The sequence below is a fragment of the Diadema antillarum genome, unplaced genomic scaffold (genome assembly GCF_040938485.1).
Source record: "Diadema antillarum isolate AM-2024a unplaced genomic scaffold, OU_Dant_1.0 scf00000061, whole genome shotgun sequence".
NCBI lineage: Eukaryota > Metazoa > Echinodermata > Echinoidea > Diadematoida > Diadematidae > Diadema > Diadema antillarum.
In genome coordinates, this window is record NW_027270950.1 from 1,649,800 (window position 1) to 1,664,299 (window position 14,500).

The window sequence follows — 14,500 nt, forward strand, 5'->3', positions numbered from 1 at the left end:
AAATTTGGTCTTAACCAAAACTGTACGATCCCTTTAAGTACTTTCTGTCTTCAAAGCAGCAAACTGTCCCAATCCCATCCATCCCCCACCCCCCACACACACACGTATACACACCTTAGCATTAACACTTGGAGTCTTGTGCTACTAGTCCCATAATGAACTCACAAATCAAGTGTCTTCAAAAAGTGTTATATTTACATATAAGTATGTTCAAAAGTATCTATCATTGCAAATATTAGCTCGACTCCTGGAGGTTGGCCTATTTTCTTCAAGTAGTAGTTCAATTTCACCAGCACCTTAAAAACAAAGTATGAAATTACAAAAATAATGCTTTACCTGAGGTAATTTTGGAGATAACACTGTCTTTAATCTTATACATGTACTACTATCATTACTATCAAGATCTTGCGGTTGAATGTCTTTTGTGTTCAGAAAACAAAAACAGACCCTTATCGAAGCTGGGGAAGCTGGAGCATTCGTGCTGGAATGTGTGCATTTTCATTTTAGTTTTTGTTTTCTCCCCCCCCCCCCACCCCCCTCCCCATTAAAGGACAAATTTACCTTTAAATAAATGTGTGGATTGAGTAAATGCAGCAATACTAGTGGAACACATCAGTAAAAGTTTGAGGAAAATCAGACAATCCATTCAAAAGTTATGAATTTTTGATACCCCTTTGAGGCCAGGCTGATTTTTCTACAAAACACATTTCCCATGGACACTGCCTGAGTATACTCGGGACTCGTCCTCTTAGTTTCTGTGCAACCATTGTTAGATAGGATTACTGCAGTTGGTGAATTCATATGTGTAGAATGATATCAAGAAAATATATAGAGAATTCTACAAAATGATGGTTATTGTTTTTTGGGGTTTTTTTGGGTTTTTTGGGTTTTTTGGGGGTTTTTTTTTTTGGGGGGGGGGGGGTTAGTACATATTCCCTAACTTGCTACTGATGTATGTTCATGGCAACATTATTCCCCTGCCTTCTAAAAGAGGTAAGTCAATTGGTCTTATATTAAGCTAGAAAAGTATATTAAAATATGTTGAATTTTCTTTATATTTTCTTGGCATCCTTCTCTGCATGTGACATTCAACGTGTCACTCAATCCACATCTACATCATGACAAACTTGTCCTTTAACGTAAACTTGTTATTTTCCAGGCAATACTCCAAGAGTCCATTTTCACTTTTGGGGGACCCAGACAAACCATCTCCCATGAGACAGTCAAAACAGTCATTTTTTCTTCACAAACATTTTTGGAAGCAGAAACCGGAGGAGGGAAAAGTATGGTGGCCCTGAAGTACGCTCGACGACAGGTCATGTGCGCTGTGAATTTTGCGACCAGGTCGCGAAATTCGCGATTTGGGACGCCAAGTTCTTGACCCGGGACGCGAATTTCGTGACCCGGGACACGAATTTCATAACCCAGGACACAAACTTGGCGACCGAGGGACATGAACTTGGCAACCCGGGACACAAATTTGACGACCGGGGACGCAAAATTTGCGTCCTGTGGTCACGAAATTTGCGACTTTGGGTCGCGACCCAAAGTCGCGAATTTTGCGTCAGTGGTCGCCAAGTTCATGTGCCTGGTCATGAAATTTGCATCCCAAGTCACGAACTTGGCGTCCCAAATCGCGAATATCATGACCTGGTCGCAAAATTCACGGCGCACGTGACCTGTTGTTGAGCGTACTTCAGGGCGACCATAGAAAAGCCGGAGTGGTTGAAGGGGACAAGAGACCAGAGGAAGAGGGAACAAACAAGATCGGATGGCAGGAGTGATGATGATGGAGAAGCCACAAATCAAAAATAAAATCCTTCCACACGGATACAATATCTTCTACTACTGTGAAGTCTGCTGCGATTCTGTTCGTCGGATGTAAACCATATATCATGTCATGACCTTGATATATCATTGATATCGTAAAAAAGCAGTCACCAGAAAGTATGAGAGTCGATCCAAATTTGAGGTACATGTATGCATAGACAGCTATCACCCTCTTTCCATCATCATCTCACAGCATCATTCCATCATCACCATGACATGTCAATGGCCATTCTTCCTCCTCCTCATCTTCATGACTGTCTTGTTTTTATCATCATCATTTCGACGATGACAGTAATGATGATTGTATTTTTTTTTCTTTTTGTTCTGTCATAATTATTATCAGATCATCTTCAACATCTTTTTCATCCTCATTTTCTTTATGCCAACACTACAGTGGCATACTTTTAGGAATGGAGATTGAGTCAAAATTGAAGATTATGAAGAGGAAAAGGGGTGGAAAAGGAGGTAGCAAAAAGACAAGAATGGTGGCAATTTATATGACTGAAATCATCCATTGCTGTTTCTGCTGTATGTAGTATGGGAAATTTATTGCAAAGGCATACAAAGTTTGCTAGGATGCCTATAAATTACCAAAATGACAGTGTAAATATTAAGCCATCCACAGCAAAGATTCTGACACCCCTCAGACTATATACAAAAGCCTACTACAATTCAGCAGACAAGTGGTTAAAGAAAACGAGACATAACATGAGTGGATAGATATCAGTTAACCCTTTCAATGCTAGAGTCTCTGGACAGTGTGTGCAATCCTATGTGGCTTTCTGAGCCAATCAGCACTCAAATCACACAGAGGGTTAAAAGACCAAGATGATGCCTTGGGGTGCGTTCGAGCGCTCTCCTAAAGCGAACTGTACCGTACCGTACCCGCGCCAGAGGAGCGTTCGAACGCTCCTAAAGTGTACCGTACCGTATTGTACCGAGCCAAAAGTGGATCACTTCCTGATGTGCTCCAAAAGCGTACCAAAGCGTACCAAAAGTTCGTTGTAAAACATGCGCGTATCATGCGCATACGTCACAATGCAAAAGCATCATTCTCTTTGTTCGGGACAGCTGTAAGTAGGTCAAGCGCCAGGTGAATGACCTTCTTGCTACAAACAAGCGTGACCTTTTCTAAAAATAACTCGAGAGGTACGCTTTCTCAACAGAGCATTCGAACGCTCCCAAACTGGGACAGTACGGTACGGTACGCTTTAGTTCAGTTCGCTTTGGTTCGCTTTAGAGCGCTCGAACGCACCCTTGGATGATGAGAGCGTTGGGAAGATGAGGAAGACTAAAACTGATCCACTCACTATCTTTTCTCGGCCCAGCAGCTCGAGGAGCGTGATGAGGTTGTTTCCATCCTTGAGGTCCACGAACAGGTCCTTGATTTGCTTCTTGGCCTTGAGAGACAAAACAAAAACCAGAAAAGAGGATTTATATATATATATTCACCATAATGCCACAAAGAGACTAATTTATTATGCAAGGATAGGCAGACTTAAATCAGATGGATCTTCCTCACAGCATAGCTTCATCTTTACACTTGAAGCAAAGCATCGATTGATTTGTTCAAGTGAAAAAAGAAGTGACTGAAATATGGCAAAATTTTGTTTAGAATGGAAGATTTCTGTGAGGTTTACAAGTTTTGCAACATGCATGGTGCTATACAACATCATCTCAAAAATCAGTATGTGGGACTAATATTATCTTTGTTATTGTTGTTGTTGTTCTCTTCCATGACAACAGTATTGGCAAATCAACAGTGAATATTTTAGTCTGTAATTCCAATGAAAATATCAGAATTTATAGGAATCTTATATGATCATTTGAAGGCTCTTTTTCCTTCTGCTTATTCAATTATTGAGCTAATTTTTCTCCCCATCTCTCATATTTTTTTCTCTTTCTCTCTCATTTTCCTACCATTTACTACAGAATCAGTGATAAATGTGTACAAGATTCAGAAAAAGCAAAAATTTTGTCTTTTTCTTTCCTTTCTTTAGTTTCTCCTTTTTTTTTCCATCGAAAAGACAGGAGACCAACGTACTGAGAACTTCTGCAAAGTTTAATATTCACACTTCCATGTGTACTTAATGTTTCCTCGCAAATGTTTTGAATGGGTCAGGGCATAATGGAATTCACTCGTCGACGTTCACTCAATCATGAAGTCGAGGCGTTCTCCTTTTCTGCGTCGGTGGGGCGTTTACGACTGGGGCGTGATCATCTCCCCTTCCCACCGTTGACTTCCCTGTCAAATTTTTCTTCTAGTACATATATATTTTTTTCTTTTCGTCCCACAAAAGGAAAACATAGCCGTATTTGATGTTCACCACATGTTTGTCTGTACGCAAAGTTCACTGTGCAAAGACACACGCTATCTATCTTGTTCATCAATGCTCACACGTTGCATATTTGGTCTCTGCTTTTGAGAGAGACGAGACAAGTGAAAAAAGAAATATGAGGGGTTTGAAAAAGAAAAAAAAAATCATATCGCTGCAAGAGTTCATAAGTGCCACTGCGCCATGTCTGAGTTCTCACGCCCACTCTCTTTCTATTTGCTCCCCTCAAAAGAAGAACGGGGAAAGAGAAAAAGCGTGAAAACCACATCACCTACGCTGGAGACCGATAGATTTGCTCTGGACATGTCACTGAATGGCTGACTGGAACTGCTGCTTACTATTTGATGACATGAAACACCTTTGGGGACCTGGCTGGCAACGATGCTTTAAAGAAGGACATTTTCCCCCATAGATGGAATTATGTAAAGCCAGACATTTTCAAGTGCATGAAACTTTGGCAAAATTCACGAGGAGCCAAAATTTGTGAAGGTACAATGCATGAAAATGTTTTGTTGTTGTTGTTGTTGTTTTTGTTTTGTTCATTTGTTTTTACACAATGCACTGAACGCAAATGGCAATTCGTGAAAGTTTCATGCCATGAATGTTTCTGGTTTTTACAGCATGTGAATTCGGGAGATGCAGAGAGATTAGGGAAAACATTCAGCGAGAGATTGCCTAAAATCAAACAATCTGATCAAAAGTTGTGCCACCCTCTCGAGATGTAGAAACTCTAGAATCTCTGATGCAAATGTGGCAGTACAGTGTATGATAATGGAGAAAATATTATGAAGGAATTTTACTTAAAAAAACAAAAAAAAAACATATCTATTTCTCAAGGACATCAGAAATGCACTATACCTAGCTCCATCAGTGCATATGATGAATAACATTTCATCAAAATATCAACAATTCAAGGGAGTATGCACTATTCACTAAGAAATTAATGGAGCTAGATTTGGCAAATTCCTGTAATATCTTTTCTATCATATTCTGCTACTACCCTAACATCAAAAATTGTTTTATAAATTCAATATAGAGAGGAAATAAAACAAGGAATGAACTACACCCTTGCAAATCGGGAAATTTCGAACAGATTAAGTGATTTTTCCCAAACTTTGAGTGTTTCACTAAACTTTCTGCATTCACTATTAAAATGCGCTTGACTAAGCACATATTTTAGGAAACTGCCCTGTTTTTAGCAATGCTGCACATAAGGTTTCACTTGGGCTTCAACCCCTCATAAGTTTGTCGAGCGCAAGCACTGAGATCTAGTGCATCCTGCGCAGAGCAAAGACTCTTTCACGTATTTAAATTTGAGCAATAGAAAGACAACCTGAGAGAAGGGATCGTATAGTTTTGGTTGAGACCTAATTTCAGGTTTCTAACATTTTTTTGTGAGATAATCAGAAACCTCTCATGAAATATGAAAGAGCATGTAATTCTATGAGGAATTCAATGTTTATTTGATGAAAATTGGTTTTGAAATGGCTGAGATATCTAAAACAGAGCGATTCTAGTAAAGTGTGGGACCCACACTTTATTACAATCCCTTTGTTTTACTTTGTTTTTGAATGTTTCAGTCATTACAAATCCAATTTTCATTGAATAAACTTTGAATTCCTCTTAAAATGGTATGCTCTGTACTATATAATAAGTGTTTTCTTGGTATCTCGCAAACAGTTAAAAGCCCAATTCTCATCTCCACCAATACTGTACCATCCCTTTTAAAAGATGGCATGGATCTGTCTGAACAATTGACTGCATAGGATATTGGGATAATTTTCTTTTCTTTTCATCTAATTCTCAGACTTTGCAGCAAAGCAATTCTAATAACTGATCGCAATTTCACAATCAGATGTGCCTTACAGGCTACGATCCTACAGTTTGAGATTTTTGCCAATTCTCTTTTCATGTAGAAAAGATAAAAATGACTACAACTACGCACTACACAGCCGCAGAAATTCCAGAAAGGTCCCCAATGAGGGGCAGTTTGCCCAATTTACTATACAGTTTGCAAATCAAAATCAAAGGAGCTCAGACACAGCGTAAAATTGAGCAAATCAAAGGGGGAAAAAAAAACCTCATCGTATGATTCTCAAAGTAAAGGGCCACAACCACAGAAGTTAAGAAAACACGTCCAACGGTGACAATGATAATGTCAAATTCACGGCTCGGACAAAAGGCTTTCAGAATGTCAAGAGCGGGGCGAGGTCAGTCTTTCACGATTCGCGGGAGAAGAGAAGAACAAGAGTTTGAAAAAAAAAAAATTGCTGTGATGATCATAGTACAAACAACACCTGGAACCACAAACCTGAATCTCGACTCTGACCTTCCTACCTTTCGATTCATACAGTGTAGCAGAGAGATTCATTCCTTTTCAATCCTTTTCATTTTGTTGTAACTCAAATGTTAGCATACCTGCCCCTTTTTATTCGATGTATCCAAACTTCAATTTCTGTATCTGTTTGCTAACTCATTTCACTCATACATCATTCTTCTTCCTCTTCTCCCCCTGTCACGCTACTCAATCTTGACAGCTCGTGTAATTTTCCCTTGAAAAAAAAAAAAGTTACCTTCCTTGGACCCATTCATACTTATTGTAAATGTGGTTACTTTGCACAGGTAATTTTTTGCACTCGACCGGGCACAATGATTTTTGCGTGATTCTAACCCGTTCAGGACGAATCCCGAGTATACTCGGGCAGGTGTCTATTGGAAATGCGTGTTGTACAGTATTGTAGCAATATCAGCCCGTCCTCAACAGGATAATTCCGCACTATCAAAACATTACATAGTGTTACATATCACAAGCATGTTTGCATGCTTTTATTTTCATGCTACATGTAGTTTCTGGTAGTGTAAAATGCGCAAAAAATGTCCACTTTTTAGTAAACAGCACAGCGAAATTTTGTAGCATTTTGTATGGTATTTTGAAATGCGAATGCAACTACACAGCGAAATACCTGGTAAAATACAACAAGAAATACAGTAGTACTGAAAACATCAATATTCTAAAGAGCACCATAAATTTTTTGCGCTGAGTGGCTCAAAAACATCTTCACAGATTCTTGAAATGACACTGCGCAATTGTCAACCCATTCAACATGTGCAGAGAAAATAATGTGAAGATACTTTTGTTAGTTTTTTAATTCACGCCAGCCAAAAGTAGCACTAAATATACACACAAAAAAATTAATGTACCACAAATATTTCCACGTTTACAGTACTTACAGTGGTAATTTAAACTTTGCGTTAAAAAAAGTCGTATTTGGAGTAATTCAAATTTCACGCAAAGTACACATGTGAGTTTTGAGTGTGAGTCTTGTCACGGAATATCATCCCCCGCACTGCAGTAGTATGTCTTAATGTGAACTGACACACTTGCCCGTCTTCTTCCCGTGGAAGATACAGTATTGCAAATGCGCAGCGCATACCTCGAAGAGGCGTGTACTTTTGGGCCAGAAAAAATCATGGCATTTTGTGAATGAGAATGGCACCAACTGAAATACCACAGTACTATTTCCGGGGTATTTTGCCTACGGAAATGGTGCTAACAAATTATGTGGTAGTTGCGACGAAAGCGCTAGCCCGATTGCCCCAGGGCAAGTCAAAGTCAAAGTTGAGCAAGTGTTTTGGAACAATGAGCAAATGCTTGCCCGAATTGGGCAAGTAAAAAGTTTTGAAGCCACCTCCTTTTCACTCCCCCCCCCCCAAAAAAAAAAAACCTAAGAAAGTCAACCCCTACAAGAAGCTCAAAGACGTGTAACGACTGCTTAGTTATGCAATACAATTAAATTTCATTTCACCAAATTTCCAACACTTATATGAAGAAGCCCCCATGCAATTCAACACCAACACTTAATCAAATGAAGTTTGTTACTCCAATGTGTTTATTAAAGCATGTGAAACAATGTGTGCTGTTTATTCAAATAACTGTGTTTTCAAATGAATACTTGACTTACAAGTCATTTTTTAATATCATTTTCAAATATGTTTGGACTTTGTTTTCAGGCAAGTAAAATTTATGTTCAGGCAAGCATTCTGCAAATATTTAGAAATTTGCTTGCCTGATCGGGCAAGTGGTAAAAAAAAAATTATGTAGCACCCTGCCACAGTAAGTCTCTTGTGAATGCACCTACAGATGATTTCAATGCTTTTTCTCCCTCGAGCAGCGATCTTTAGAGTGCCGATACATCGACTGATTCTTTAAATCTCATCTACCCCTTTTTTTTTCTATTCACTCTGAAAATATCTCTATTAGTCATTCACTGTTACAATCAAACATTCACCGTCACAATGCAACATTTTTTTTTTATATAAAGGAAAAAAGAATACCATGCTGTCAGCCTCGAGAAAATACAACGTAGAAGATGGAATTTGGGGCACTCCTTGAAGAAAAGGAGAACGAGAGAGAGGGTAGAAAAGAAAGAGAAAGAGATGACAAGAAAAGAAAAAACAGGCATAGACAGAAGGAAGAGAAAGAAACTTGGAGGCGCAGCTTCCTCTTGCTCTACCTATTGAAACATTTTTACTGATGGCGTCTACCAGACAATGATCAAAAAGGCCATGCATATGTACGAACATCCATGAGGGAAACTCATGAGTGCTCATAAAAAGAAAAGAAAATGCATGGCAGAATATTCTCTTTTTCATCCCCAATATGTCCCTTTACGGCACACTCTCAAACACAAACATATTTAAAGCGATGATATAGTTTCGGGTGAGATTGGGGTACGGGTTTCCAACATTTCTTTGTGATGTTTTCTTTTTTAGGTAATGAGCTACCTCTTATGAAATATGAAAGAGTGCATAATTCTGAAAGGAATTCAAAGTTTATTTGATGAAAATTGGTTTTGAAATGGCTGAGATATCCAAAACAGATCAATTCTAATAAAAGGCGAGACCCCCCTTTTATCAGAATCGTTCTGTTTTGCTTTGTTTCTGGATATCTCGGCCATTGCAAAACCAATACATTTTATCAAATAAACTTTGAATTCCCCTCAGAATTGCATGCTCTTTAACATTTCATATACAGTGGTTTCTATAAGTATGTTGCAAAAAGTTAGAGCCTGAATCCTCATCTCAACCAATACTACACCATCCCTTTAAGAAAGTCTGGCGGAGACACTTGGCCAAGTTGATTCTGATATTGCGTGCCAATAACTAACAAACTTTAGTGGACAGGGAGGGGGTAGCCATAATCAAAAAGTACCATGGTACATGACCATAATAGGTTTCCCCCCTAATGGTAGCAGTACTTTCATGGGTAAGAAAACCCAAAATGGCTACATTTTCTCATAGCGCAAGTGAGGGGGGGGGGGGAGGGGGGGGGCCGGTCCTCACCTTTATCAATTTCAACGCTTTTATCCCTCATTACCTTGGGCTTTGGAAGCTTAGGCGCACTGGAATCTTGACAATGAACCTTTACACCACAAAGTGGCTGTGTTCCGCACCCACTTTGCGGCTGAGCACGCCGTCATCCCCCCCCCCCCCACCCCCAAAAAAAAGAGAGAAAAAAGTTCTCTGAGTGGGTGGCGCATAAATCACCGGCATTGACTGCTGATGTCAAACAGATCCCACAAATAACAAAGATTGAAATTAAATGCAAACTATGACTCATGCTTTCATTCTTATATTTCTCCTTGTAGCAATTGTCCTTCTTTGCCCTACCCTGGATATCACAGGTTCAAAGAGGGGAAAATTACATTTTTTGTGATTCTCATGGTCGTTTAAATGCCCAATACATCAAGGAGTAGACCATTTTCCTCAATTTTTTTCCCCTCTTGCTTGTATTACTCTTTGCTGTATTTAAGTTTTCTATGGCTTTGCCGACCAGTAATCTACATGGGCAAGTGTTAAACCAAGGCACATGACAAGATATTACACAAACTTAATTCTCTTTTCATTGCTTGGGGGGGGGGGGGGGAATGAATCAGAACAGAACAAAATGCTATACCAACTGAGCTGTAGCCAGTTCATGGCAGTAACATGATTAAGTTGGAAAAAATACCCAATGCTTCAACTCCTTTTCATTCCCTCTGGACTTATTCACATTTCGAAACTAATCCCACTGTGTTTCCAAGGACTTCCAAAAACAGAAATGGTAAGAAAAGGAGTTTTGACAATAATCCTTTTATTAGTTGTGATATAGTCATGTGAGCAAGAGAAAAAGTTGTATACCTGTGGTATCCAACAGGTCCATTCACAACACCACGGTATAATGAACCATATTTCAACCAACAAACAAATAAACACAACAAAAAGTATTGAGATAATAGTAACATCTTCATGCTGAAAGACACACAAGGTGGCATGACATGGCTAAAAATCAAGCTGTGATGAGTTTGCCACTAGAGGGGGCTATTACACTTCAGACAGCAGCTGAAGCAGCAACACGCAAGACCTATAGCTGCTATGACTCCTCAGCAAAATGAACCAGAGAAGTTGATTACATCATGCCGCTATGATGCACGGATACAAACCAATATTTCATTGTCCAGTGGGAATAAAACGTTCCAAAAATGACTTTAAAAATCAACAAGATGCTGTTTTCCTCGCCCGTTCAATGATGCCGCGCATTCAGCAAGATCAAAAACATACCGAGTGAGAAAACAAAACAGAATGGCAAAGGGCCGCAGAGGGATCGAAAAAACCACAGACTCTTCCCGGGAACTTTCAAAATTCCATCTGGGGACTTCATTGGAGCAAAGGTAGAAAGCAAATTTCAAACTGCAATGATGTGTTTCCCTTTCGACCTGAAAAAGCTGACAAGAGCCTCACCTGCCTGAGTGGAAACAATGACCTCTGGAGTGAAGGGACTAAGACCACCTGCATTCTGGTAGGCCATGTGGACTACATACGGCACTGCTGCCTCCAGACCCACAATGAGATAGGATGCTGCTGCCTGGGCTGTCAGGACTACGTCTGGTGTCATGTCAGAGGAATTCAGCTCACGAAAGAAGATCAAGTAGGCTTCAAAGGTAGGGTCTTCTGTTGGCTGCAAAATGAAGCATCCCAAAACAAAAATAAAACCAGGGAACTGAGAGGTCTTGGGCTCATCAGAGCTGTGATCAATTTGCAAGACATATGCCTCTGCTACAGTTTAACTAAAACAAATGAAAAGGAGCTAAAGGAAGATCCGACTCAAAATGCGTAATGAGCCCTAACTCATTCTCTGCCACATATTAACTGGGTAGCACTGTGGGGATATCTGTAAACTGATTGCAAGCAGCTGGTCACGGTGTGTATGAGATACACACATGGCATACCTGTAGCGCAGCCATCATTATGCGGATATGATATACACATATACAGTCAGTGCTATGAAGTCATTCTGCAATACATTTAAATGTATAAAGTGCCAAAATTAATGGCAAATATTCAAATTTTACCTAACTTTGTATATTGTAGACTAAGATACAAGTATTCCAGTTTGTGATATTTTCAGGGTTAGTCTGTGCATGACTGCAAAATCATTATAATACAAGGCAGTACCATACTACACTAGCTCCTGGTGCTAGCTTGCAATTGCCGATGTACAGTATATGCAGCGGCCTCAGATCAGAAAAATAGTAAGATATCAAGTACGGTACTCTCTGCTTAATCAGGTAGTGTCTGGCAGAGCAAATTTTCCCTGATTAAGTGGAGTAACTTGATTAACCAGAAAAGCATATTGATTAATTCACAATGCACATACTAATCACACACTGCATCAGACACACAGAATGGTATGTAACTTTTAAACAGCACAGCTCATCTATGTCACACAACAGCCTTTTAATAATAGTGTCTACTGCATATTTTACAAACAATATGCATGCTGCTCCATGTCTTCATCAACATACATGTACGCTTCTAAACATGTGTCATTTGAAGCTACATTCCTATTATACATTTGCAGCCAAATGCTGCAATGAAATCTGCTGTGTCCCCATGTGTTTCCAATTAAAGTTCTGAGGAAAGGTTAAAGTCACAATGGAATTAGTTTATTCGTTTTTCTCGAGAGCTAGCTAAACATGAAGGTATATGTATAGTGACAAGTGCGTTACAGTGTGTGTGTTGGTAATGTGTGTGGTGCTCGTGCAAGGGTTCGTACTCTGCATGCATAAATGCGTCTACTTGTACTAGTGAGATCGGTCGTACATTGCACATCTAACATGTTAAAACATCAATGCAAGCTCTCTATCAACTTTCAGCACCTTAGAGTTTTTTCATAATTTATGTGTACACAAATTTTACAGGCTTTCTGCAGGAAACTATGGAAAAAGATCAGCTTAATATGGAAAATTCCTACCCATTTAAAAGGAATGCCTACCCAATTATCCAGTAAATATATCGGAACTGGTTTTTCAGCTTGAAAGTCAACTGAGCGGGGTACCCGATTAAGCGGTACCCAATTAAGCGGTACCCGATTGAGAGGAGAGTACTGTAGTTTTAAAGGACATCGTGCATCACCACTCTACAAAAATCTGGACGAGAAACGACTTTATTTTTCTACTCAGCCTAATGTCACGCTCACTTCATAAGAGCCTTGTAAGAGCTGATGTAAGTCAGAACATGACATTGCTATGCATTTGATGGCCATATGGGCACTTGGAATGGCCACCATCCAGATGAGTTGACATTAATTGGATGGACAACCAGCAAAGAAGAAATATGCATCCAACATTGATTGATTAATAGGTAGTCACATGCTCAACATTTTGAGATTAAGAAGATCAGAAAGAAGATTGAAGAAATACGCTCTCTCATTCACACTTAACATCAAAACATGATACATTTACATGTACATGTAGGCCAAGTGTTGATTTGACAGATTTGCACAGTACATATTGGTTGCGTCCATGGTCCTAAGGATCATCACTGACCCTCCTCTGCCTTTTGTCTGTCCACCCTCCAGCTCTCATCCCCCTCCCTTTACCTGTTGGGCTCCTTGCCTATGACCTCCTACCCTCTCCTTTTGTTTTCTTTGTTCTGTGTCCCTAGCCTGTCCCTGACTGTTCTTGTTGTGCGAAGTCCTTACATGTGATTGCTTTCCCTGCCTGTTTGTCATTTTGCCTCTGACAAAGATTCTGCTAGGATCGAAAGCTCAGGCCCCTTTTGACTCCATTCTACATATTTGTGGTACAACAAAATGTAATCTCAGAAGTTGGGTATATGAAGATAATTCAAGAAATTAGCATAACTACATATATCTGACTACAGTTACATGCAAATACTCCTTCAGTCAGATCAGATTATCTATTTATACAGAAATGTTGGAGTGAATACTGAAACCACTAATACCTTCCATGTCAGCCAGAGAGATGAAGAACTATTAGCTACTGCATGAAACTCTTGCACTGCTTCCTGGGGAGCTGTAGAGAGGAGTGAAGGACACAGAGCAGGGAAACAGTCATCAAAGAATACTGACCTATATCCCTAATACACAAACAATGTCTGAATTCGAACTTGTGTTATGCTACAATATGTGTTTTACTCCTGATACATAACATAACTATGTAATATATATAAGGGTAATCCTGCAGCAACTGTGAGAGGAAGAAAGTTGATGTTTTCAAATGCATGTACACACAAGGAAATCATCGACACTGTTGGCATAATAACAAAAAAAAGACAAACAAAACCCCAATCTGAGTTCTACATATTGTACTTTTTCTTTCTGGATACTGTAACAAAAATAACCAATGCAGCATTAGAACTTCAGCTTCGAATGCTGGAGATTGGATCATTACTGTTCACTTTTATACAAACAGGAATGAACGAGACTATTTGCCATATATTTTGTGCGCTGAATTCACCTCCCTGCACATAAATCTCGGCAGCGATGATGGCGTAGTGAGCTGAATGCAGCGATAGCAATCTGGTGGCAGTTTATGGTTTTATGCTCAGATGATTTTTCTATTCTATTTCGGGGCAGCAATTCAAGCTTGAAGTTTTCAGCTCTCTTTTTTTCAATACAATTTTGTTTATTTATTCATCAATTCATTTATTCATTTATCTTTTTCTACATACACTGTAGGATAAATGGTGTCCACTGTGACCTCCCCTTGTTATGTATGATATATATATTTATCAGGAGACAGAGAAAGAGAAAGAGGGGATATAGACAATATAGTCTTTGTAACTATACCCAGGTACATTGTACAATGTATGCTACTGTAACTACTGTATATCTCTTTGGTGCCTCCATTTGGGGTCATTTTTCGTATTGGACTGGGTGAGTTGCCTGAAGTGACGTTTGACACTACATTGACTTTACACACGCAATAGGGTTTTGTTTTTGTTATCTTTTTTTGGAGGAGGGGCTGTATCTGTGCCTGTGTAGGCCTATG

At 39.4% G+C, this 14,500-nt stretch overlaps 1 protein-coding gene across 1 annotated transcript in view; it reads right to left on the reverse strand.

The window, feature by feature from the left end:
* LOC139716123 (microtubule-actin cross-linking factor 1-like) overlaps nt 1–11,013 on the reverse strand; it is a 147,169-nt gene extending 136,156 nt beyond the window's left edge. Inside the window, exons 1-2 of the mRNA XM_071627679.1 lie at nt 10,947–11,013; nt 3,141–3,250 (exon numbers count right to left, since the gene is read on the reverse strand). Coding sequence (XP_071483780.1) covers nt 3,141–3,250; nt 10,947–11,013 — 177 coding nt within the window. The remainder of the gene's footprint in view (nt 1–3,140; nt 3,251–10,946) is intronic.
* Nucleotides 11,014–14,500: the final 3,487 nt, after the last annotated feature.